Raw genomic sequence first — 26896 nt, forward strand, 5'->3', positions numbered from 1 at the left:
AATACCCAGTTGTATATTCTGTAAATAAACCTCACTTGTAGTCATGGGCATCGGCAGGATTTTGTCTTGGAGGGGGGGGGGGGAAGCAAAGCCGTGCTGCGTCACCACATTGTGGGGGGGAGAGCACTGGTGCGGCTTAGGTGGGGCAAGTGCCCCTTTTGCAACCCCCTGCCAACACCTATGCTTGCAGTGTAAAGAAGGCTTATGTCGTCGAAAACAATCCACCTCTGCCGTTTTTGTAGTGTTTTGGTAGTGACCAGGACAACCGGTATTGCCAAATTGAAAGCCTCCGAGATCAGGAGGCGTTTCGAGACTTTTCCACTAAAGGAAGGGTGCATGCACCGTGGCATTGTAGTGAGAAATGCGGATTACACGTGTACCTGTCCCATGTGGGGCAGCAGGAGGAATCCGCCGTGGTCGCTGCTGCCGAGCACCCCTTCGGGAAAGGGCAGGCACTGGAATGCCCCCACGGCCGTCGTCGTTGTCGTCACTCCGGGGGGCACCACTCCCACCGGCCGGTGGCCCCCCGTGGCGCCGATGCCCTGCAGGGTCGCGAACAGCCGCAGGGCGTCCCGCGGAAGCTGCGACTCTCCCGGCTCCCGCTCCAGCAGGAACACCACCTCGTCCAGGCCCAGGGCGCACAGGCCACGGCTGCAGAAGTTCCAGCACTGCCGCTTCCTGCCACACTCCACTGGACAAGAAAGAAAGGGGAGCAGAGAAACGGTAAAGCGAAATGTGCTACCGACAAGCTGTGCGCCTCAACGAGCTGTCATGCCTAGTGCAGCGCAAGCTGTCACTCATTTTTTTAGCTGGCTACTGAGATGCTTGGTGTTGTTTTATAGCAAAGTTGTCTTAGTCTACCATGTGCTGCTGCCATCGTTGTCACACAGATCACGTGACCAGAGAGGGCGAGTGGATAATGATGATGATGCTCAACGGATTTGATCCGCATTTATGGATCAACACGTGCATTCGACTGCTCTGCGCTTCCACGTGCAGTCCAATGTTGGAATTCCCCGCCAGAGAGCATCGCATGTCTGACAAACACTGATGCATTCCATGATGCACTGACCAGTTATCTGGCCAACGCAGCGTAAACATATTTGCCGTTATCGCAGTGTGCTCTCTGCGTTGTAGCTTTTTTGCAATTTCTGGTTGTATAGCACCGCAGTGTCGCTTTTTTTTCTATGTGAACCATAATACTGCATGACACTTCAGTTTTGCTTGACTGGATGTATTTCCTTATTATATGTCTTATCTTTGCTAGTGTTATTGATTATTTTTTGTTACCATTGCTGCATTAACTAATTAATTATTCTGTGCTGCACTTCTCATTATGTGATCTGGTAAATGACCGGTGTTCATGAATTTTGTGTTATGAAAGTACTACAGAAGTTCAGGTTTTCGTAATGCCCCACTTACACAATGCCTCGATGGAGGCCTGTAAGGTATTTTTAAATAAATAAATAAATAAATTAATTAATTAAAAATGGTGATGGTGGTGATACCGCTACCAATCACATACACTCGTGTGCTTACAGGTTTGCTGTCCAACGGTTTTCACGGCATGGAACTGGCTGAAATGCTTTTTTGTTCATCTAATACTATTACCTTGAATTTGTTTTTCAATTTCTTGTGCGTCTGCTATAACGGTTTTCTTGTGCACTAACCAGAGAGGTCTCGCTCGTGGTTTATAACCATGAGACCTCCCTCTGCATATTTGCCTGTGCATTGATCGCTCTTACTGTATCACTAATAATTGATTGGTTGACCGATGCCACTTATGCTGTACCACCACCTAAACTACTGGCTCCATGATGTCAAGGTCACATGCGACATCTGCACGTTGTGGCATTGCGACGATGCGCAGTCATAACGATGCGCGACGAATCACATGACTGAAGAACACAAACACTCCCACAGCTTCAGCCATGACAAAATCTCAAGTAGAATGAGCTAGTGTCAAAGAAACATTTACAAAAGCTATATGCTGTTGCTACTGTAAAATGTGCTGAACTTAAAAAAAAATTTGTGCGGAAAAATATATGTGAATGACACTTGTAAGATAAGCTATTTCCCATATGAAAGCTAGTTTCCATCTTCCCAAGCAAAGCATTAACTTTTGTCAGGCATGTTTGTTGATTGCATTGTATTTGGGTTTTACTAAGATTCTGCCAATAGTCGAAGTAAGAATTACTTGACACTACTGCCGTTCACTTCAACATTCTTTAAAAAAAAAAAATGCGCAAGCCTAGAAGGTGGGCAGTCTGCTGCCTTGTGGTTACAATACACACCACGCATTTTTACCCAGCAAAATTATTAAATAAGGCTTCTTAAGAGCCCCTAAACCACCAAGAGGCCGAAATTTATTTGTGGTGTTGCAGTTGTGCACGAGTCTTCAGTAAACACAGCTGCGAGAATTTTCCAAAACGGTGCCATAATAGCGAAGTTGCATCTGGTTGATGATTGAAATATGGCCCTCGCTTGCTTTGCTCTTTCTTTCGCTACACTCCGCTGGTCAGATCGTCTCAACTCCTGGCCTGGCGCTCCTCCTCGCCGTGCGAGGAAGAAGAGCGGCAAGTGAGCATACCTGCGAGCACAGGTTCTTCTTGGGAATGACGTGGCAAGACGTGAATGGCGACGTCACGGCCAACGCTGGGGATACCGAAAGGTCTGGAGAGGACAGGGGATTGTTTCTTGGGATTTGTGGCGCGCCCGCGGCTCGTAGCGCTGCCGCGTGTTCCGTTGTTGACTGTGACGGCATTCTAAACTCGATGTGCACGTTTACTTGAAGTGTTAAAAAAAATTATTGTAGGTGGTTTAGGGCCCTTTAAGAAATCCTGGTTTGTAAGCAGGACACGGTAAGCACCATACGACACAATACAGTAAGCACAGACGGTACACGACTGCTGCCTACCTGTGACAATCTTAACCAACACGTGCAAGTTCCTGGTGAGTGCAAACGCCACAGGCTCCACATTTGGATCTAAAAAATGCAAAAAGAGTGAAAATTGCTTTGCACACATGAAATTTCATGCAATATATACAAGAGAGACTGAGACAATGGGCTTTAGACCCAATGCATTTGCAAGATGTGTAACTGCAAACAAGCATTCTTATGCAAGTACAAAAGCTTCACCAGCCCACTTGCACTATCTAGATACTGTCAACTAGATTTCTTGCAGAATTGATTTCCACAACTTTTATTAACCAATTATTAAAAATATAGATACTGACCTTACAAGCAATTCACACACCTAGAACACATCCGTTCGTTCAGCTGTGCTAAATTTAGTGAGTTTCAATAATTTTGAAACTTGATACAAGGCTGAAAATGCAGATTATTTAGCTTGCTCCTAGTAATGAAGGCCTTTTTCAGAATCCCGAGTGAAAATACTGAGATACCCTTAAAGCCTATTTCATTTAAAGTTACGATGACATGAAGCCACTTGTGAAGTGGCATTTCGTAAGGCAACAAGAGGTTGTTCAACTATACATTTCAATGCACTTGTTTTGATACGTTTCATTGCCACTGAGTAGTTGATGCAAACCTGGGGCTGATATTATTAATAAAATTCCTTTTCACTCATGAACAGTGATACAAGCAATGTCCTGCCTAGTTTACCACCAAGGGTCGCCAAATGTGAATGTAGTTGGTAAGGAAGAAATAAAATAAAGTGAAAACATTCTCGAGTCCTGGCACATATAAAAAAATGGTCAATATACTTATCACCATGTTTTAAAGATTTAAGTGCCATATTATTACACGATATGTTTATAGGGGGCAATCAAGATCCAACTCTTCCAATGTGAAAAACAAAGCAGATATTGCAAGTGTTTGTTTTGGCTTACCCTGGAGTACAATCATGAGGTCATTCTCATTCTCAAGCTTCAGATCTCGCTGTGACACTGCAAATCGACAATACATTATCACTGGTAAAGCTTTGAAAATTCGTCATACATTTAAGGAAAAGAAAATAAAGATGATCATCGGCTTTCATACTCCTTAACTGATACATGTACACATGGCAATACAGAGCATGGATTTCCTTCCAGTGATGGGTTTGCTTGTAGCCTTGTGCTACTATATACAGGTGGTTGTCAGCTGTCCCTTTCAGACAGTGCAAGATGTTTACGGTGTGGTCCCCAGGTTCTTTCTTCAGTACACATTAAGATAATTATCACAGTGCATTTAAATGTGACAAGAAGTGAATGAAAAGCAACGCAGACAGGCATATAATTTCCAGCTTTCTATTTTTCCAGCATCGATGCACAGTTTTTATACTTGCAGACACGTGGTCAAATCAAGAGCAACAACTACAAGAAAACATTCAACGATAGGTGTCCGTAGACTGCACATCTTCATTGCTAATACCGATTCCAGGAATGTTGAAACATAAGTATATCTGAAATTCTTGACGTTGGCTTTGGCTGCCTTAGGAGTCTGTCTTTGTTTTAGGATGTTTTGAATGGTGGGCTTATAAGTGTTGAGGGTGTTCCCAAATCTATTGAAATGATCCACAACACAACTGCCACATTCGTCTTAAAACTATTAGTTCGCGGTCGCATGCTGTCACCCCACTTCCTGTGATTTGCATGCATGTTTGCATGTAGAAAAGCTGGGTAGCAATGTCCAAAAACATACAGTTGTAAGGCAGTACCTCTCTACACTGCTTTGCATTCCTTTGTATTGCAATTTCTTCAGGCTTTCCCATTTTCTATCAATCAATCGCTAGACACCTTGCAGGTGTTCTGATGCACTATTGGCGTCAAATGAAACGCGAACGGCGGAGCGTGTAACCCAAGCATTGGCAATGTTATAGTGCTTGCCGTCCAGTCATCACTATTGACAGGCACACAAATGCACTTTGGTAGCACTGCACAATCCCCCTAGAGCGCGATATTACCATATCACCATATTAGAACTATGGCAGAAGCAAAAATACTGAACTATAGGGGGATTGCGCATTGCTGCCAAACCGGATGTGCGTTCCTGTCAATGGCGATGACTGAACGGCGCACACCATACCGTTGCTAATGCTCGGGTCATGCGCTCTGCTCCTCGAGCCAGCCTTTTTGCTGCCGCGAGCACATGCCTGTCCACGCGCCCGCTGTGGCAAGAAAGCTGGCTCGAGGAGCGCAGGCCTTGCCTGCCCGCTTTGCGTACACCCGCACGCACAAACAAGCGCTCGCTCTCGCCTCGCAGTCGCCGGGGCTTTGAGCGTGCCATGCGCACCGCCACCACTTTACGCGCTCATCGGCGGGGCAACCACAGGAGATGCATGCGGCTCCTTCTCGTGCCAAAATGACAAAATTCGGGGCAACATCCCTAAGATGTCGGCGGCGAAAATTCGTTGTATCAAGGGTGTCTCTTGCTGCTACTTTGTTACATAGAGGTCGCAAATACGTGTGCTTCTATGGAGTAACAGTGGGAAACAGAAAAACTTCATAATATCGAGGAATTCGTTGTATGGAGGTTCGTTATAGGGAGGTTTACCTGTAGTAGTGTATTGGTACATATAGCTGAGCATTTATTACCACGTCACGTGTAGTACTGCTTAGAATATGCAACAAATTATGCATTCATCAGCACAATAAAAAAACCACCGTGTTTACATTCCACCCTCCCCCCCATGAAAGCACACATGATCTCCAATTATCGGTTCTGTACCACAGCTACAACTGCACAGGGCTCACCACTGAGTGCCACCGGTGGTAGGGAGCCTTCAATGTCTGAGAGCACCACCCGACACTCTTGGAGCAGGCTCTCCGCGGGCCCATCCCGGCAGCCCAGCTCCCGAGGCGGGCCAGGCATCGCTGAAGGCATCACTTCGTCTGACAAATCGCCGCCGGGCCGTATTCCATCTGAGAACATCACCTGTAAGCCGGGCATTAGTACTAAGTAGTACTCGTCAAAATTTTAGTAATATCACCATTCCGCAGAAATATGGTGAACTGTAGGACAAGCTAAAAAGCACATCTGCATATGCAGTGAAGGAATATTGATGAGATGACTGCTCAAATATGTCACGACAACAAATATGAAGTGATGGGGCAAGCAATCAGACGTTGGTGAAAAGAAAAAAAAAAAGGCGATGACAATGACAATGAAGTCACACCCAACATAAAGATACTTTCATTGCAGTATCTGATAAGACAGGCCAAACCAAAACCAAGATGCCCTGACAATACACATGAGCTTTTCTCCACTTCTTCATTACACAAAAACAGCAAGAGAATCATTCTCATCTTTAACCCCACGACACATCTCCCCAGAAGTAGGAGAACCAATGCGGTGCTCATTAGGTCCTGGTGTCACGTGGCCAGCACGTATGGCTTATGCCGTATGACACGAAGAGCGTCTGTTGCTGGGTTACTGGATGCTAACGGCTTGGGTACAACTCATAGGTCACAGGTGTGACCGGGTGCAAAACAAGACAGAGACTGTTTCAGCATGACAGAAGCTTCTCTGAGGGGCCAATACATAGACACAAGGTCCATAGTACAGTACAAGAGAACCAGAGATTCAAAGGGTTTATGTGATGGCAGTCACGTAGTGGCTTAAGGTTCCCAAAACAATACTGAGATTCAGAAGTATTACAAGATATACGTATGTATTGTGATATGTATTGTGACTGTCTCTCCAGCAAAGTCCGTTTGTCATACTAAGTGGCATGGGCCGAGGTCTCTTCTTTTCCTTTTTCCTTTTCACCCTATTGTATGTCTCTCCAGCAAGGACCTTTAAGCATGGCAGAAGACACCATTTGCTGTCTGCGCATGAGCATGCAATGGTGATGGTTCTCTATTATGATTTCGTTTGTGAAAGCGACATTGCCTTGACATTTGCATAATTTGCATAAAGGACCAGGCTTTCGATTTGCTTTGTGCAGGTGCCTTTCGTACTCTTTCTTGCCCTGTACTTTCTTGCAGGCAGAACTAAACTAACGGCCAGGCCAGTGCCTCGACATTACGTTGTCTTTTCCTCTCAATGGGAAGGAGGTGGCGGAGGAACAACCTCAAGTTATTTCTGAAGCATGTCCCCAAAACGTAATGAAAAAATTTGTCAGGAATCGTTCAGCAGTCTACCCTTTCCGCCTTTTGTGAAGACGTACTTGCAAATGCCATTGTATGCTGTTTTTCTGGAAACGGTCTACTAGCACGACTACCATGGGCATGCACATAATTATTATGCTCTAGCACTGGTCACTTAGCGCAAGATGCATAAAAAACAAAACTGCTACAAAATACATGTCCTGGCATAACGCAAATGTCTGGGAACGACATGGCAGTGCAGAAGCGTACACACACGGGCTGGCCGAATAGGTGCCATTCTCTGTCCCTTCATCATTTCTCATTCTTTGCATCAGCGGGACACACGCTTAAGTTGACTGACCTGCTTGGGGGCCTCTCCATCCGGTCGCGGTCCGCGTCGTAGCACGGGAACCAGGACCGTGAGGGGCGGCGACTGCGCTGCTCCGTGCAGCGGGGGCGGGCCCCGTGAGCAGTAGGCCGCTGGATTGGCTGGGCTTGGACCACCGAGCCGCTCGACAGCAGCCACTGCATGCGTCCATAAACATGCATTGCTAAGTTGGTCAAATACCAGGGGTGCATGAATTTGTGATGTCTGGAACTGAATCAAACATGAACTGAATGTTGCTAGAGGCGAGTCGAATCGTATCAAATATTGAATAAAGCCGTTTTTCAGGTCATCGTAAATTATTCACATTCTAGCTATAAAGGGGCCCTGCAACACTTTTCCAAGTAACCCTCAAATGGCTTCACTAAAGAGTTTATCGCCTCATGAATCGACCCGCGACAAAAATTTTTAGAATCCGTCAAGTACGAGCGTAGTTACAGAGATTTGTCGCACGCTGTATACTGCTTTCTCTCTTCTCTCGTCCTGACAAACGCGCTGGAAGCTAAGCAGGGAGGGATGGCATGAAGGAAAGAAGGTACATCATGCACGCATCATGACCTTGACACTTCTTTTTCTTTTTTTCGAATGCGCAGCTTACTTTCAGTGTGATCGCGAGCGTGCATGATGGCCGCATTAACTACACAGCCCAGAATGCTCAAATCAGCCAATGGCCGTGAACTTGGGGTACATAAGGCGCGGTCATTTGGGTATATGGCATCATTTGTAGAAAGAAGAGAAACCATTTCTACCTGACTTTCAGAATTAATTGTAAATTCCAGGCCGCATGCTGCGCTATAATGTTTAACTCGTGTGTTCTCAGGAGCCTCGACTACTGATCGGCAGCGTTTTCTAACGATACTGAAAAAGTGTTAGACTGATACACTGTTACACTGTTGATACACTGTTGTAACAATTATGTGTTTATTTCAAAGCATTTCGAGATATTTGCACAATATTCATATTTACGAATACTGGACATTCAGTTCGAAGACCGTATTGGATAGGATATTATTCGACTCAATATTTGAAGTTTTGGAATATTCGAACACACCTATCAAGTATATCTGACAGTGGTGCCTTGGAGGCCAATGAGTGTGGAAAGAGACAAACTCGTGAGGCAATTCCTACTGCACTGTGTAATGTGTAATGCAAGTTGGACGTGCAAGACAACACAGAAGCTGAAGAAACGATGCTACACACTATCAACAAGCAAGATCTTGCAGTAAAAGATCAGTTGTTAGTAGCTTCACGTACTCCTCATTCTTGTATGTATGTCATATTGTTGTATGGGAGAAAGTGTAGTCAAAGCTGTTAATATTTCTCCATAGGTCAGAACACTTTAGGTGAAACACCCTTGGCACTGTTTAGTAGCAATGACTCTTTAGTCCCCAAAGAAATTAGTGAGCAAGTTACTGAACATGATTTGATTGACAAACATATGTTCCCTTATTGTAAATCAATCTCTGTTTTTGGGTACCAAGTGCGATAATCATAAATGCATACACAATTCTGATTGGGTGCACATTGCTCTCTTACTCTGAGCCAGCAGATATAGGTTGAATATTAAATTTGAAGGCATGCTAAAATAGGGCAAATGCTGTCAAATGATGCAGTGATGGGCGTGGACCTTCTTTAATTAAACCTGCCAAATATCTTCGTTTTGGTCAGACCCTTCCAATTCGAATTAATGGAAGTAGACTGTAGACTGTATTCCGGTCATGAGAGAAACTACGCTATTGCAAGAATGGATAATCCAAACAAAACAAAAGTTCAGGTGAAAATGAGATGTCGTTGAACAAGCGTTGCCGCTGGAGCCAATGTTAAGGCAAGCTCGCTTGTCAAAACATTCCCTCCAGTGACATTCCTTGCTTGACGGCTTATCATCTCCTCAAGCACAGATCATGCTGCCTAAACAGAAAAATGAAACTGGAAGGACAAAAGAACGAGTCTTGCTTACCCCTCTGTAGAATGGTGAGGCAGGGAAGGCAAACACGGCCTTCCCGGTTCTCCAGGCAGGGAAGTGGCGCCTTCTGGTTGCAACACGAGGAACACAGCACCTGCACATTAAAACATGTGTCAGAGGCAAGACCAAACAGAAAAAAACCAACTGGAATGAAAGTCCCCTTCAGCCAAATAGGTAACGAATGCCTTTACAAAAACAATAAAGGCAAATAGTGTGTCAACATGGATTGCTGAAATAGCATTCCAGAAACCTCGCAGTGCTTGTTTCATCTCAAGGAAATGCTTAGTTTGAAAGAAAATCACATCTTAGTGATCCGCATACTGTTAGTGCAATACAGCGCCCGCCTCCAAGAACGGCCTTTTGATGTAGAATACGCCATGCCTGCCCCACCCAACAGCCGGCGCTGTGGTGCAGCGGAGCAAGGGGCTTTAGCAAAGCACAGCCTGGTGAAAATGGAACCTTCACCGCTCTCAAGAGTAAATATCAAGTTCTTTTTTTGCATGAACTAGAATGAAAGGCACAAGTTCCATCTTATTCTGTCTGATGTAATGCAATGAAATGTTCTTTTCTGACATGGGCAGGTTGAGGCCCAACTACGTCATTGGTATTGTTCCAGAATGTCCCACTGGTGGCACAAACCATGTCCCACATTCACCTTAAATTTCTCGACCACTAAAGCACTACTGTGTATAGTGCTGACATTTTGGATGCTCACAAGCATTGACCTTTCACTCGGACGCAAGATGTTATTCGCTTTTGTGTCCATTTAAATTCTATTGTGGCAGAGCATTGGGGCCTTTTTTTTCACTTTTATATTGTTTAGCTTATAAAGCAACAGGTTACTGTCACTGTATAGCAGACAATGCAAGAAGTACGAAGAACCAGTATGTGGCACAAGGCTTGTGCCACTCAACTCCAAAATTTGAAAGTGCTCTAATTAGGCAAACAGGAGACACGTGGTTCATGGCATGTGAATGATCACCAACACCACTGGAAGCATAAAAGAAAAAATAACACACCAGGTGCCATATTATGCAATTCCTTTTGCCTGATTCTATTGATTTCGTACTGTCTGTCTTGCTTTATGGACATTCTCAACAACGAAGGTGGTGCTGCTTTATGCAAGCCAAATTTTGAAAAAAGAAAGAAACAATGAGAAAAAAAATTAAATAGTTACACTACAACTCGAACCCGCTACCAGCACTTTACACTGAAACTGTCAAAAAAGTAGATCTGAACTTTTTCCGATGCTAGCAAGGGTGCTTCTTTATGAGCACAGGCATAGTTCAAACCTACACTTGAACCGATATTGAAGCATTTCGACATGAAGTTCTCGTATTTAAGACAGTATTTATGTATGTGTACTGTGTGGTTACACACAGGCAATACACTGTTGAAGAAGTTATCCATGCTACGTGGTACTGGCTGGTTAGTTGGTTGTACACAACCTTGAGAGCAACAGCACAAAATTTAAGTAAACATGAACAAAGATACACACAAACGCACAAGATACACACAAGTGTCAGTGCCTGTGTTTGCGTGTGTTTTTGTTTATCCATGTTTGCTTAAATTTTGTGCTCCTTTTCTCAAGTTATTCATGTTGACGTACTTGCGCAGGCCTACTTGTGAAAGAACACCACACACACTAGCACTTGTGTGTGTGGCATTCTTTCGTCCTTCGTCTCTGAAGTTTGCGCTATAGTAGCATCAAAGGCCTACTAAGTTGGAAAAGATAAGAACTTCATGCAGGCTGTTCATTCTGGGCTGTGCTGCATGTGTGTTTGTAAATACACCTGTACGTAGCCTTTCCCTTGTTACTTTCAACAAAATGAACATTTTGTAAATGGCTGTTCTAGAGTTCAAAGACCAACATCACATGTGCAAAAAAGTCAGCATGTCTGCCGAAAAGTCAGGTACTAACCCTTTGACACGCTATGTACACAATTGTGTACATCACTCATTTTTGCCATTTGTAACGACTAGGGACTAAGAGAGAGCAAGATACATTGAGCTTTAGATGAAATGAACCTCCTGCATAATAAATTTGTCTTCATTTAACTTCATTTTGCAGTGTACTGTTGTATATGATCAGTTTGCTGAACGCACTACGCAGTTCGACGAGTCATTCGACGTGCCCCTAACCGCGAGCCACGTCAAAAGTATAATTTTTCTTTGCTCCAAATGGACATACCCGAAAATGAATTGGCACTATATTTCTGGCGTTAGATTTCATTCTATTAATGCAAAAACGGAGCATGAATGACATCACAATAAATAGATATTTAGTTACAAGTGAATCAGAATTAATTTACTATAACATGCACAAATTAACGCATTATGACATTATTTTTGTTGCAATAGGATATCGAGTGCCCTGAAATAACATTGTATCGATTTGACGCATTTACAGACAGTGCTTCATAGGTGGCGTCTGAAAGGGCTAATTATGAACATCAAGAATATTCGCCTTTGAGGAGTGCACTGTTTCTACTATAATTCCTGAGACATGAACTGAAATATTGAAGAAAAAAAAACATCATGAGCACCGGTACTCCCAAGCTTGCACCTGTTATCGCTGTCAGTGTATCAACTGCATCACAGCTGGGAAACAACTGCTGACAATATTCTTTTTTTTTTTTCTGACACGGATATGAAAAAAGAGCAAAAGACTTTCCTGTCCCCACTGTCACACAAAATTTTTCATCTATAACATAGTAGCCATTCTTGCCGAGTGCTTTGGCACTAATCTACTGTTCATACCCAGAACCTAGAGATCCCTTAGACACAGAATGTGCATATCTGCAGCAACGAAAGATTTCTGAACCCAAAACTATCCTCTTATGGTGCATTGGCCCTATCCCTATCAGTTCTGAAACAATGTGGCATTCTTTGTAACCTCAATGAGTATCAAAGTGACACAGGCTGATAACGTGTGTTGCCCAGGTTATTGTCTATTTGACATGTGGCAAGTCCCTGAGGAATCAACCAAATGCCAGGGCAATCAGAACCACTAAAGTCAACAACAGCCTCATCTCATAAATACTTCAAACCAGAAAGCAATGACATAAAGATAAAGCCCAATAAAGATAAACTAAGATAAGCATGTCATACCAGAAGAAAGGACACACAACGAAGTCATCTAGTGCATCTCTTCACAGACTACACTAAGCGCAACACCCTCCAATAGAACATTTTCTAAAATGAAAATTTCTAGACCATGGCCATATCCGTAGACAGCACAGGGAGCGTCTTTTCGTGTTTGTGCAGAGCTCAATCCCTTCCACTTTTTATTTCCTATTTTCTGACCCCTGTGTAGGGTAGCAAACCAAATGCTTGTCTGGTCAACTCCCCTACCTTTTCCACTCCCCACACTCTCGCTCTCTCTTCATGCCTTGTAAAAGAAATAAAGAGCTATTCACAAAGTGGTGAAATGTAACAACGAAAAAAACCTGAAGTAGTCACAGCGAAAGAGATCAAACATTATGCAATCCCATCATTTCTTCTTCCACTCAACTGTAACGACCATCACTTTATTTCAACCAACTTGGCATTTATGCCCCTAAGCTGCATAGAGCCAGATTATTGTAAGACATGACAGATGCTGGAGGGACTGCAGATCAGTTATGACCCTCTAGCGTTCTTCAATGAATGTCAAAGGCATGAGAACACAAGACAAGCACTTTTGTATTGTCTCCTTCCAGCTGGCCATAACTAGGATTCGAAACCCCCACAACCTCAACTGTGCGATGTGAAAGCCACTAAACCTCGACAGCGGGTGCTCGGCAGATGAAAAAATGTATAGCAGTTTACAAGTGCATAATGTGAAGCGTTGCGTGAATGATTGCAGCATGAGATGGCAACATGTGTCAAGCTGGTGGGGCCTGTGGAATTGAAATGCGTCAAGGCAGAAACCCAAGTAGAGGAGGCATAGTCTTTACTTAAGGGGCCATGCTCTTGATGTTGCATACTTTTTTGCACTGAGGACATTCGGGTACCATTAGCTGTTTTACTGTGTAGCTGCGCAGAGGACAGAGTTGGCCAACCAGCGCACGCGTAGCAGTAGTTTAGACAGAGATGCACATAAATTGCAGGGATACGATGATCAGTGAATGTGGCTTCCTGCCTGTGCTATCAATGCGTGCATGCCGCACAGGCATGACGGCAAGTGAAGCAAGAAGACTTCGAAGTGGTAGCAGTGCCGTGCACATGCATCGGCGACAAAATTTGTGACGTTGGATCACGTCGCATTTGACCTTGGTGACAGCTAGGCAAAGAAATGCAATGTGTTTAAAAAATGAAAGGAAAAAGATACCGACACCCTTTGTCATTGCTTTCCAAGAACTGTTGACAGAACGAAATGCACACGTGCTGCCAATGCACTAGTTGGCTGATTCTGTTCACTGACAAGAGATGCATGCGGGCTAAAGATAAGCGAGAAAAAGCAGTTACTTATCTCTCTGCTGCTGTTTAGTCACCGCGAGATGGTGTTCGAAAAGCTAGTAAGAGGGTTATTAAACAGCGTCATGAGCTACTAGAGTTGAGTCATGGCAAACAGAGAGCAAGGAATGACAAGGAGCAGAGCGTACGACGAAAACAGTTTCCAAATTCCAACCAAAACCGAAAACCCAGAGTATGCCCATAGAATGTGGTTAGGCCGTGATAATATTACAATTATCATACTTAACAATAAAGACGCACACAGATTATGCTGATACAGCAGTGATAGCTCGAAAGTATGACAGAGCCTGATAAAACAAGACAATGAAAACATCTCTGGAGCACGTTTGTGGTGCTTTCAATTTTGCTGAATGGCGCTAAAATGGAAGCCTGGGCAAATTAGTAGTACAATATACACGGGATTTAAAACAGTGGAGATGATGGCAGATCGGTGAAAGGAAGACACATATACAGTGCTTTCGTCGTTGTCTCTCTTCCACAGGTCTCCCGTAATTCATGCTGTTTTAAGTCTCAAGTTTGCAGAATGAGCTGTACTCATCTATAGCTGTCTTCTGTCCTACTAATTTTTATGACTGTCAATTCTCACAAAGTCTCAGTGTCAGTTTAAGTGTATCACTGCTCCTGTGTTCAAATTAAAAAAATTGCGGTGAATTTCACGAAGGAAAACTATTCGTGCACTACAGCATTAGCTGTTCTTGCTATGCCATCAAAGTTGGCTAACAGTTAGCCAAAATAAACCAGCGCCGGTATAAACTACCCAGGAACCTCTCACTCCTCAATCAAAGCCTCAATCAGAGTCTGTTAGCAGCTTCCCAATGGAGCTTCCTTTAAAAAATTAATTTACCTCTTAGTTTTTCATCCTGGTTATATCCTTATGGATAGCATTTGCATCCTCCTTTACTTCTATAGTTTTTTTTTCTTTACCATTCTAGCCCTGAAACTGGAGTTATAGTTTAACCTGAAATCTGTACTTGCAACCCCCCTTTATTTTGCGTTAAATGCTTATGGGCCAATCATGAGACAAGATTATCTGTGACTGCTTCGAAACGACTTTTTTATGGCAGTATAAGAAGCTTATTCAGAGCAGCTGTCTATAGTTCTGGAGTGGTCTTGCAGACCAAAACATAACACAAGCTGTCGAGTTTTAGCACATCCTGATGAGTGACTAAGATGCCAATAAAAAGGTCAACTATTGTGTAGAAATGAATTTTCATTTCATAAGTGCCTCCAGTAGTTCTGTATAAACAGACGGTATTTGTGAGAAGCAAGAGTTTGAGCTACATAACCTTTAAGCTCTTAACTTTTTAATGCAGGCACACTATGTTTCATATTAATCAAAAACCAATAATTGTGCATCCTAAAATATAGTCTTTTTTTTTTGCACATTCCTTGGCTATGGAGCACATGGATGAGTTACCTTCCTGCCAGTTGCCATGCAATTTTATTTTGTCTCCATCACATACATCTACAAGTTATTGCAACAACAGGTCACGTGAACTAATAACAGCTGCTGCAGAACCCCTCAGTCAGTAATTTGGTGGCTGTAGTATGCTCTGAGGCACAGAAGGCCATCACCCATCACGGAGAAACGTTTATGCACGAGTGAACAGCAAAAACAAGCACTGCGCAAAATTGCACCAAATGATGGTACAAAAAAAAAACAATCACGAAAGCAAACATCCTGTCATGATGAAGAGATAAGAGCTCTGCGGACCCCGAGCCACTTCCCGTACAAGAGTGTTTTGCATTGCTTTTCTAATAATAATATCTGGGGTTTAACGTCCCAAAACCACGATATGATTATGAGAGACGCTGTAGTGGAGGGCTCCGGAAATTTCGACCGCCTGGGGTTCTTTAGCGTGCACCTAAATCTAAGTACACGGGCCTCAAACATTTTCGCCTCCACCGAAAATGCAGCCGCTGCGGCCGGGATTGCTTTTCTGTCCTTGCGCAATACATGTCTAGCAATATATGTGTATGCATGTATTCCCGGCACAACACTAGACGCTATGTGAGTGCAGTGCAAAACATGCCCGACTTGACAGCATGACAGCACAATGAAACGGAATATAAAAGAAGAGCACGACTACAGGTTTCTATGCATGAATCATGCAACTGCAGCAAGCGATATATCATTATGTGTTGCTGCCGACTTCTGTTCTGCATAGAATGGGTGTGTATCAGCGATGCAAGCTGTGCTGTAGTGCAAGCAGGTGCAAGCTTTTGGAACTCACGTGTGGAACTGCAAAGGCTACTATGCACTAAGGCCAAGTGTTTCTATAATTCATCAAGGTCACACTTCTTTCATTTATTTGACGGGGCCGTTATTCACGGAGGGGTAACTCCCGTGCATAGCCATAATAGAAACTTTGCTCTTAAAGCAGTGTTCTTAAAGCTCTAAAGCAAGTCTTTTGTACTGTACGTGGGCCGCTCAGCATGTGTTATGTGTTCACTGTAAACAATACCTGCAGCATCAGAAGGTCGAGATGTTGAATTAAACAACAGATGAAAAACATGAAGTTTGATGTGCATTTGAACATTCAAATACTTGCAGAACACACGAGTTTTTCTGACTAATGATATAACTTGATCTGCATTTGAAAACTCAATATTTGCAGTACACTTTTGAGTTTTTCCATGACAGCAAATTGGCACAGCACTCACCCTAAATAAAATGCAAGCTGCTCTGACATCGCTGTAACTAAGCAGAGTCAAAGTCAATTTCTTAAGGTGAACATAGCCATATTTTGGGAGGGAAGAAGGTGTTAGAAAAATATTGTTAGAAAAAATCATGAGCAGCCTACTTTATGTATACTGAAACAAAGGCCTTTCCAAATGAACTCAAATTACCCTTGTCTTGCGTTAGCTGACCCTTCCTATGTTTGCCAATTTCCTAATTTTGTCCCCATCCATACATTTCTGTCATGCTTGACTGGGCTTCGCTTCCCTTTGTAACCATTTGAAAATCTAGATAGACCATCAGTTATCTGATGGTCATGGCCTATTGAACACACATTTATTTCTCTTAGTATCAACTAAAATATCAGCAACTCCAGTCACTTATCTAATACTGACTGATTTATTCTAATTCATTAACATTATACCCACCAGCTGTGCCCCCCCCCCTTCTTGTGTTTTGCTTAGTCTGTGGTTTGGCAACATGAGGTAAGAAGTGACAACAAAAAGCACAGATGTGTCCATTCCACAAAATCTACTAACATTGGCTTATGGTCCATCACTTATAGACACCAAATGCTGTGTACTCTGGAATTAATAAAAATCTGTCAAAAGGATTTCGCTATACATGAATACAGAAGAATGTGAAATCTGACGTCAGGAGCCTGTTAAAGGAGCACTGACACAAAATTTCGAAGTCGAGATAATGAGTGAAATAGATGTATGTGGAGCCGTACACAACGTCTACGAAATATTATGGGCCAATATAGCCTAGAACATACTTAAAATCAATTTTAAAGTGCATGCCGCGCAACTGAGCGAGATGCGAGCGCTTCGCGACGCCGACATCAACGCGGGGGATGTGTAAACAAACCTACGTCACGAGTTTGTGTTGGCTGGTGGCTGGTTGTGCCCTTGCGCTTGTGCCGTGCTACCTGCCATTTCTTCCTCCGTGCCTGCAGCTTGGCGTGTTCTAGTTGTGTTCTCTTCCGCTGTTCGCTCGTCGTGCCCGTTGGCAGATGTTATGGCCCGCTCACGCTAGCGGCAAGCCTGCCGCAACGGCTCGGTGCCGCAGAACGTCGTCCGTCGCCGCATGCGCGAGAGCTCTCCAACTTGCACGGCAAGCTTCGCCGGCGAGGCATTCGCGCCTCCGAAAAACATGGCAGCACTGCCAAAAGCGGTTGTCGTCCACTTCGAATCTATCAAGTGGCCGCCGTGCGCTCTGTAACGTGCAACTTCCGCACTGATGCTTCCATTTGCTTTAGATTCATGTCCTTAAGCTTCGACAGCAATGTATTCGTCCCGATTTGGCGCCGTTTTTGAGAGCCATAGTCAAATAATCGATGCTGTAAGCTTAGCGAGTCGAGATGGGCGCTTCCGAATGCTCGGAGGACATAGATTACGCGTTTGTTAGTTGTTTCTAATCCTCCATAGCTGGCGCCACTTGACCTGGTTCGGCGCCCACCGCACTAACCGCACTCACGCTCGCGCGCTGCCTACGTGACAATTTTGCGTGTTCACGTGGCCAGCTGTCGTTACCCGTCCTCCGGAAGTAGTCCTGCCTAGCTCGGTGCTCTTTGAAACCGAAACTGCGACTGGGCGCTCTAAAAACGTCTCTAAATAAATAACCATCGTGCACTCGCGCAAACGAGGTTTGCAGCCGTGATAAGTGGATCATAAGCTATCTATTGCAACAAAAAAAACAAGGTGCAAAATTTTTGTGTCAGTGCTCCTTTAATAGTTGTACCCTACATTGCACACGAGATGCAGTGTATGTGAATGACTGAAAATGTTTAAAATGTGCTCTGTTAAGAAAACCACATAATGAAAAAAGTTGTCATGCTCATAGCTCACACTAAAGGCAGCACACTGTAATCTGTAATGTTTACTGATGTTGTGTTAAGATTACACACACCAGGCAACACTACAAGGAACTCCCCTCACTGCCTGAATTTGGGACTAAAAAGAAGTGTTATGCAGGGAAAGTACACGTAAATGACATGTAGTTAGATACAACATGAAATCTCACACATTCATGCACAGAAATGTGACATAGCTAAAGAAGGTGTGACAGACCTGAGCCTGTTAAGCATTAAGCTAGCAGAGAAGCATCTTTCTCCAACCAGTGGCAACAGTGCACCACTAACGCTAATAGCCAAACATAGCATGTCGCACACTGCAGTGACACAGTGTGTGGCATACTATTTGCAATTTTATGTAAGATATAAGTTTGCATTCACAAGTTGCAACTGTAGTAAGTGCCGTCAAGTTGCTGTCAGCTCTTAGGACACTGAATACATGAACGCCAAATACAAGTTCTTTAGGCTCAACCGGGGGGTTTTCTTGTGGCCTGAAGGATACCATCTTGCATACGTGCAACCACATTTTCTCTCACCTTCCACTTCAGCTAGCATTATTTCACACACCTGTGAACTGGCAGCCTGCATCACATGCAATGTAGTTACACTGAAAAAATACACAGCAGACAGCAAACAACTACACTGCAAAACGTGAAAGGGAAACACTTCTGCGACCTCACTACCCTGCGTAGCTTGCCAAGTGCGAGATGAAATGCCGAGAAAAGGCAATACACCTGTTGTGCTGGAAAATCACGCACCTTTCCGCAGGCTCGGCAGTGGTGCCGTCGCTTGAGCACAGTGAAGCGCCCAAAGCACAGCATGCACGAGGGTGCCTCCTCGTCGGGGATCCAGAAGGGCTTCACTTTGCCCAGCATCTGCTCCTCCTCGCTCAGCGGCGGCAAGAAGCTACGCTCGCCTTCTTCCCCTTCTTCCTCCTGCAGCAGTCGGTCGAGCTCTTCGTCGGTGACCTCGGGTGCAGTGTCGAACCCAACCACGGGCTCTTCGTCGAGACAGCGGGCCTCCGTTATCACGGTCGCCTCGTCCCCAAATGAATATGCAGGGGCACCCTCGGGTTGCGAGGCATCGTCGGGTACGTCCGTGGATGGGCCAGTCGAAGCGGACGACACTGGCGATGACGAGGCAGACGACGCTCTGACCGGAGACGCGGGCAACGCACCGGGGGGAGCGGACGACGACCGCGGCGGGGAGTAGGAGAGCATGCCGGGATCGGGAGTCCGTACTTTCGGTGGGGAAGCAGGCGGTGTTGCAGGTAATGCGGACGAAGTTTCGGATGGAGACGTTGACGATGCGTCTGCGTCTTTATTTGAGTCTTGTGCGGGGAGAGGTTGCGTGCTGACTTGTTGCTCCTGAGCAGTGTTGGTAGACGGGACGGGCAACTCTGCATCGCAGCTCGACACTTCGTTTCCTTTTGAAGGTTGCAGAGAACTAGCATTGACACTTTTGTGGATGTCCTGCACGCACAAATCACTATTGGGGCCTTCTGACACTACTGCAGGAGCTGTACGATCCTGAGCTCCTGGAGCAGTTTGCTGCGAAGTGTGCTGTGCGGGACATACACTACTGTCAACTGTTTCCTGCTTGGTAGCAATATCTCCAGATGCAGCTAATAAAGATTTAGGTCTTTCCAGGGAAAGGGAAACCGTCTGTAAATCTGGCAGTTTGCTAGATCCCAAGTCTGCATTTTCTTTTCTGCAACTACTAGAGGCTTTGTTAGGGTCCGTGTCAGGATGACACTGTTCACTATCAAGCAATGAAGAAGCGTAGTTTGTTTCACTGTTCCTTGTTGAGCCATCATGTTGGAGCAACCCCGTGCCATTTGCAGCAGGGGCCTTTGCATCGTCGGGAGATAAGCTAATGAGCGTCTGTAGTGGTTCAGCACCGGTGTGCGCCGCAGAATCTCTAATGGGACTCGATGAAAGCAAATCGGGGTACTGAAAGCTGTCTCGGGGAATCGAATTCTTTGGAAGCACTTCAGTGAAAGCACCATCATCGGAAACCCTGTTAGCAACTGCTTCGGATGCAACAGGCAATGTTCTTGGTTCCACGAATGACTGTCCAGCTGCAGCGTTTGTTGCCAACCTCGCTTCGTTGTCACAACCACTCACTTGCCCGTTGTACGTAACACCGTCGTCACTGTTTCTACAACCATCGGCCGAGGAAACAACAGGTCCACCGAGAGCACTCGAAACACTGTTGTCGCTTGGAGCCAATAAAGGCGGCAGCTCTGCTGACGAGTAGCCGGGTGGCTTGACCGAGTCTCTCACACAGCCAGTTCGATCGGGAACGCCGGCTTGCACGGGGACAGATGCATTCTGACCAACACTGCAAGCACCGGTAGAGTCAGCACAATCTTGTAAATGACTGGCTGTCGCAGTCGAAGGGGTGGATGGCGGAGCACTTGTGGGCACGTGCAGAGGAGCGTCATTGACACCTTTCTCGGAGTACGGCAATGCTGAGGGTGCACTGAGCAACGTCACTGGACCGTCGTCCCAGAAGCATGCCTTTCCGCTAGTTGCGTCATTGCTGCTTGGCTTTTTGGAGTCTGTTATCCCTTGGGCGTTGACAGAAGGCAGCACTGGAGTAGGCACGGCACCGTGGTCCCCATTTTGTTGCGGCACATCTCCGCGACACCTGGGTATGGGCTGGGCTGCTGCTGGTCTAGGCACTTCAAAGGCATGAAGCTGCGTCTCCGGAAGCCTCTCCGACAACAAGCCTGCAAGAATGAGACAACAGTGATTTGTTACTCTCTATACAAAGTTCATCAAGTGACTGACGACGTTTATCGCTCTGATGCCCAAACTATGGTCAGAAAATATAGTCATTCAGAAGGTGGAAATGAACTGTTGTTCGTGAGCTAGGTTGGATAATTAAGTGCCTACTTTTCATGGAAAGATTGAAAGCACTCATGACTTGGAAGGCACAGCACGGGGCTGTGCATTCAGATGTGCAATATATACTTCTGTGATTCTTTCACGTGTATTCAGGTCAGTGGTCTACACTGACATACCTCAAGTCGACGGGGTGTTCTTGGAACTAAAAGATGATGCATCTATTGTATTGCGAGTGAATGCCATTTTCTACGTTTGTTTTCTGGAAGCGGCGGTTGACCACATATTGCAATATATTGTGCTAGCTTTGTCACTTAACCGATGGCCTGCGAGAAAAATTGTTTTAGTTGTTGCTCGTTAGCAGTTCTGGACATCAAAGGGTTAACCTTTCAAAGCAACATGAAAGTGCTCAAGTAGAGGGCTCTGCATCGTAAGTCCCCTTAGAATAAGGTTGCTGCAACCAAGAATACATTTCACTCGGAGCCAGAATGCGACTGCCACAGCATCTTGGAGCTCCATCTTTGCAGTAGAGCGACTGAGGAACAGTGAAGAACTTAAGGATGTATAAATGTGAAAAGTTGGTCCCCACTTATTTTAAAGAGGTATATAGGACGAGCGTAAATATAAATTTTTCAAGAACTGCACACCAAGCTGAATAATTTTGCTATGCTTATCCGTAGCAATTCAAACACAGCGTACATTGTGCTTTCAGTTACTTCGTGGTTTTAGATCTGGCAGATAAATGCTTCCCAAAGAAAATTCCCCAAACTACAATGTCCTATGACAAAAAAAAGTAGGCACCTGTTAAATAATGTTGACAAAGTGCTAAACCTAAAAAAAAATGGATCACTTTGTTTTTCTCAAATATACCTCAGTTCCAGCTTGACTGGATTCTAGCAACCAACCAAGCCTCCATCAGGACTATACAGGGTGTCCCAGGTAACTTCAGCTAAAGTTTTAAAACGTCCTCAAGTCAAAACAGGCACTGCTGGTGCTATTTGTATGCAACAAATCGCACCGTATCTCGTAACCTGCTTAAATAAACAGCTAGTTAATATTAATTAACCATCTTCACAAGTACTAACGTTTGGGCAAGACTTCCCATGGGAATGTTGTAGTGGCTCCTAAGAATGGTACGTCTAATTTAGCATGCTTAAATTTCCTACATATTATGTATTTTATTGCTTTCTACAGAAAGCCCAGAAAATTTTAAGAAAAAAATAATAATAAAAGAAAAGAAAGCAGCAGTCCCACTTGCATACCACGATTGGAGTGCTGTCTTCAAGCGTGCTGTGTATGAATAAAAGGGCCATCCAGCCCAGTCAGTGCGCTGCTCGGTTCGTTTACGACTATCATCAACAGCCTCGGGGGGAAGCACATCATAAAAATAAATCACGCAGCCAACCCTTGTGACGCTATCCTTTAAGTACCCGTACAACATTTGCTATCGTTGCTAGGAGTTGGAACTCCGTTGTACCTTGCCAGCGGCTGCTATCACCTGCACTACTGTGCAGCAGATTGACAGCAAACTTCCTGCCACGAAACTGCTGCCACAACATACTCGTACGAATGCTAGGCACCATAGGTCGGCAAAAAATGTGGAGCTCACTCAGACTCACTCACGAAACACATGTTACCCTTAGGGCTCACTCGGACTCAGATTCACCAAACTTTTCCTCATCCGGACTCACTCGGACTCAGACTCACTATAATTTTTCTCAACCGGACTCACTCGGACTCAGACTCACCAAAATATAATTCACTCGAACTCACTCAGACTCAGACTCACGGCTCGATCTGAGTCTGAGTGAGTCTGAGTGAGTCGACTCATGAGTCCGTTAGCTTATAATTAACCTTTTTCTACCATAATGTCAATGCCCTTTAACGCCAATATCTCGCATAATCGGTGCGCTACTTAGCGTCTTTTGATCTCGTACCTTCAAATACGAGTTATCTGAGTTCGCAGTTCAGTAAGGACATTTTTATTCAAGGACGTGACTCACACGAGATATTTTTATCAGTAACTTTCCGTCAAAAAGTTTGCGGGGGGAGGTAAAGACACTTCCTCCCCCTCTCCCTCTTCAACTCACGCCTCTGATCCATTAATAGTGAGCTGACGTATGAACGGTAGCGCGTTGAAGTATGTGGGACTATACGTGAGTATGAACATGAGGCGACGTAAGGCTGATAGTAATGCTGAAGTAGAGTGGATAGGACCATAGGTCGGCAAAAAAATGTGGAGCTCACTCAGGTTCACTCATGCAAGATATTTTGCCCTTAGGGCTCACTCGGACTCAAACTCACCAAAATTTTCCTCAACCAGACTCACTCAGACTCAGACTCACCAAAATTTTTCCCAATCGAACTCACTCGGACTCAGACTCACAAAAACTTCACTCACCCAGACTCACTCAGACTCAGACTCACGTCTCGATATGAGTCTGAGTGAGTCTGAGTGAGTCGACTCATGAGTGAGTTTGCCGACCTATGCTAGGCACCCATGAAGTTCTCAATCTACCAGAATACTAGTTAAGGACATAAAAATTACAGCGCAAATGATGACAGGAGAGTTGCAAAGGCCTTTTTTTTTGCGGGGTTGTTGCCAGCAGTGGGAAATGACTGTGTGAAAACAATAACAGGATGCAATACCTACTGCTCTTTGTAGCTCACTGAAGATCACTCATGCAACGCTACAGATAGTACAGAAACTAATGTGGGGTCATGGCATTGCAATACTGCAAATTTGAAAACTTTACTTTAAGCATAGATAATTTATAAATGTAATTTAGAAGCATGAAACTTGCGAAATTTACATGTGCCAAAAAAGTTAACAGTATCGGGCCTAAGTGACTACACAGTCTTGCTCTGATCTCAAACTATGCTCCAAAAACAGTTGCACCCTAGGGGGTGTCTTTCAGTCAAACAATTAATGTCACATGGCTCGCTTGAGTTTCCTTTATTGAAACTTGCTACTCTACTATCAAGAGTGCTATGTCACTCTGATAGGATGTGCGCCGTTTATGGCCTCGAAATACCGGGTGCAGCACTAAAGCAAAGGAAGGCACACAAGCCCAATGCCCGTTACTGTCATGGTGGAAGAAAAGAGTTAGGAGGGAGCGTTGCGCAATTTGACTGAATCCTACTGTGTCAACCCTGAATCCTACTGTTTCAGTACTCTCAGACGAGTTCAGTGTTTCAACCTCCTGTATGATCTGGCTGAAATGCGCCAAAGAAGCGCGTTTCGATTTAAAACTACCAGGCACCAAAGACTGAAATCTCGTTTCTTGATGCAAAAAAGTCGCATGTTGGGACAACACCGCGGGCTTCACGGAGCATTTACCTACCAAGGCTGGCTGCGCGACGTATGGTCCATGGTTATTACTGTGTGATGAAAAGACAGAACTGCCTTTATAGTGTAGAACTGTCACAGGTGACGAAAAGTGACCATGAAGTTCATTCCAAATACTATAAGATGACATGAAAATCTAGAAGTTGCAGCAACACACCCAACTATGTTATGTCTTAACCTCAGCATTTGGGCATTAGCATTTAGAATTCAGTGCTATCAACAGGCGCAGTTCAATAAATTTTTTTTTGCATTCACAGCCATACTACTTGAAAAGAATTGACTTGAAGTGATTGCACCCTTGAGCTGCCTTTAGAGGATATTCAACATGATATGTAAATGTTAATATATGTGTATGTTTTTACAAAAGAGATTAGCTGTTTGTGCTAGATAACAGATTTTGACAAGTGGTCTACAAGTTATGATGATAAACATTGATATGATCACTGGCTTACTCTACAAACTATGCTAGTCATTCTTAGGATCAACATTCCTTAAAAGATAGCAGGCCCACTGCAGTTTTTTGCCACCGCAAAAAAGAAAACTAAGAGGCATCTTATTCACGTTTTTACGCACACTTATTTAGAGCTAGCAGTTCGGTTCGTCGGCAGAATTTCGTGTAATTTCTTCACCTGTAAGAGGCCCTAAGCTTCTTTTTCTTTTTCTTTATAAACCATCCAGGCCAAGGCGTCAGAGAGGCAAAGCTTCCTTTAACCTTGGTTCAGTTGTCGATGATAAGATTTAGTGTTCTGAGGCTTGCTAGGTGACCCGACGCCAGTTCGAGACAATTAGCGAGATAAGTCTGTTGGCGAAAGGATTAGAGGACACGGCGATGTTACAGGGCTGGGATATACGGCGTTAAAACGATTAAGGGCGGCACCGGTAGCAGTGGCGTTCGATTTCGCAACATGCGGAACCGAAAAAAAATCTCGAACGTTCTTCGCTCGTCCCTGTTTAAGCACGAGTGACGCCACCGCCAGCAATCCACAAACGCGAGAACGTCACGGCACGCAGTCTCATAACGCCCACCTTCCCGTTGCTCGAGCTCGTCGAGCACCTTGTCTAGATCCACTGCAAACTTGTCCATCGTTGCCTGGCATCCATGCCACGTTTCCGGATCACTGTAAAAAAAAAAAAGAAATTATAAAGGGATATGGGAGCGAACGGGAAACGAGCTCACAGTTTTGTAGGGGGAGGAGAGAGAACGGGGAAAAAAATGTAACGAGATGGAACTGCTTCGATGGGCAGCTTACCTCGATTGAAACTGGCGATCGTATCATAATTCGATCGGCGATGCACGTCGAATCACTCTGCGAGGCGGTGTACCGTGAAGCGCTGTACCGAGAAGTCGATACCGGCAGAATACCAACACGGCACCAGCGACGAAGTAGCGAAAACACCACTACTCCCGCAGTGACGACGATACAACACAAGACACCACACGTCTCCAACTAACGTCCGTGGGCGAAGGAAAAACACCAGTCACAGGACGTCTTGGGGGAGCGCTCAAGAGGCCCCGACTTTCGGGACAGGGCAAATATCGGCCGGTCCAGGCACAGGTGGAACAAATTTTTATCACAAACGGTGCACCCAACACAACAACACTCGACGCAAACTCCACCACAGCCAACAAGATACCACTGGAGCCGAAAAATGTCTGCTCAGTGAGTGTATCTACACGCACACGAACAGCAAGAAAAAAAAAGTAACGCTCACACTCTCCGCTGCAAAATGGTAAGCGCTGCAGTCGCCAGCGCACAATCAAAACTAAAACGGCATTGCTAGCGACATCACGTTGATGTCGCTGGCGATTTGCTGAAATTAGAAATGTAGTTCACGTTTTTGTTTAAATGTCTAGCACAGGCCGACTATGTGCTCTTTGCACTATAGCGTATCGGCATATATAAGGTAAAGGAAGAGCAGCTGAGAGCTGAGAAGCGCACAAGGCCACAAGTGTTGCCGTAGTTGGCGCGCTATGGATCGCAGTGTGGGACGGTGCAGCGTGAAAAGTACTGTTAATTGATTGAAGTGTGGAAACTGCGGTGTGCCTTTCGTAGGAATCGACGTGTTGGTTTTGTTTTCGTGAATACCATCGGCGTCAGCGATGCCTCTAAGCAATAACCTTGTGTTCACCGTAGCATTTCACTTCGTATGCATCTGTGCAGGTGAGTCGGGAAAGTCCCGTATGACCACCACGCCTTGCAAAAACTGATAACGGGATGTTTGGTGTCAGCGTGGATGTTTGATTTGAGATGGCTTCTCCGTACGTGATCGCAACTATGTGACAACCTGCGCGCGATCGCTTGCTTGTGCCGACTTTCAGTTTTC

General features: G+C 44.8%; 2 protein-coding genes across 6 annotated transcripts in view; one reads left to right on the top strand and one right to left on the bottom strand.

The window, feature by feature from the left end:
- LOC119405083 (zinc finger FYVE domain-containing protein 9) overlaps nt 1-26244 on the bottom strand; it is a 316430-nt gene extending 290186 nt beyond the window's left edge. For both annotated transcript variants that reach the window (XR_007417525.1, XM_037671854.2), the window contains exons 1-9: nt 25822-26244; nt 25598-25689; nt 19132-21107; nt 9375-9474; nt 7394-7557; nt 5698-5878; nt 3853-3909; nt 2918-2986; nt 381-691 (exon numbers count right to left, since the gene is read on the bottom strand). Coding sequence is in view for 1 of the 2 variants with exons in the window: in XM_037671854.2 (XP_037527782.1) it covers nt 381-691; nt 2918-2986; nt 3853-3909; nt 5698-5878; nt 7394-7557; nt 9375-9474; nt 19132-21107; nt 25598-25655 (2916 nt within the window). In the remaining variant the exon portion in view is untranslated. The remainder of the gene's footprint in view (nt 1-380; nt 692-2917; nt 2987-3852; nt 3910-5697; nt 5879-7393; nt 7558-9374; nt 9475-19131; nt 21108-25597; nt 25690-25821) is intronic.
- Nucleotides 26245-26478: 234 nt separating this feature from the next.
- Nucleotides 26479-26896, top strand: part of LOC119405085 (putative phosphatidate phosphatase) — a 53736-nt gene continuing 53318 nt past the window's right edge. For all 4 annotated transcript variants that reach the window (XM_037671858.2, XM_037671860.2, XM_037671862.2 and 1 more), the window contains exon 1: nt 26479-26733. In XM_037671858.2, coding sequence (XP_037527786.1) covers nt 26673-26733 — 61 coding nt within the window. In that variant the 5' untranslated portion in view covers nt 26479-26672. The remainder of the gene's footprint in view (nt 26734-26896) is intronic.

This window comes from Rhipicephalus sanguineus, chromosome 9 (genome assembly GCF_013339695.2).
Source record: "Rhipicephalus sanguineus isolate Rsan-2018 chromosome 9, BIME_Rsan_1.4, whole genome shotgun sequence".
Lineage (NCBI taxonomy): Eukaryota > Metazoa > Arthropoda > Arachnida > Ixodida > Ixodidae > Rhipicephalus > Rhipicephalus sanguineus.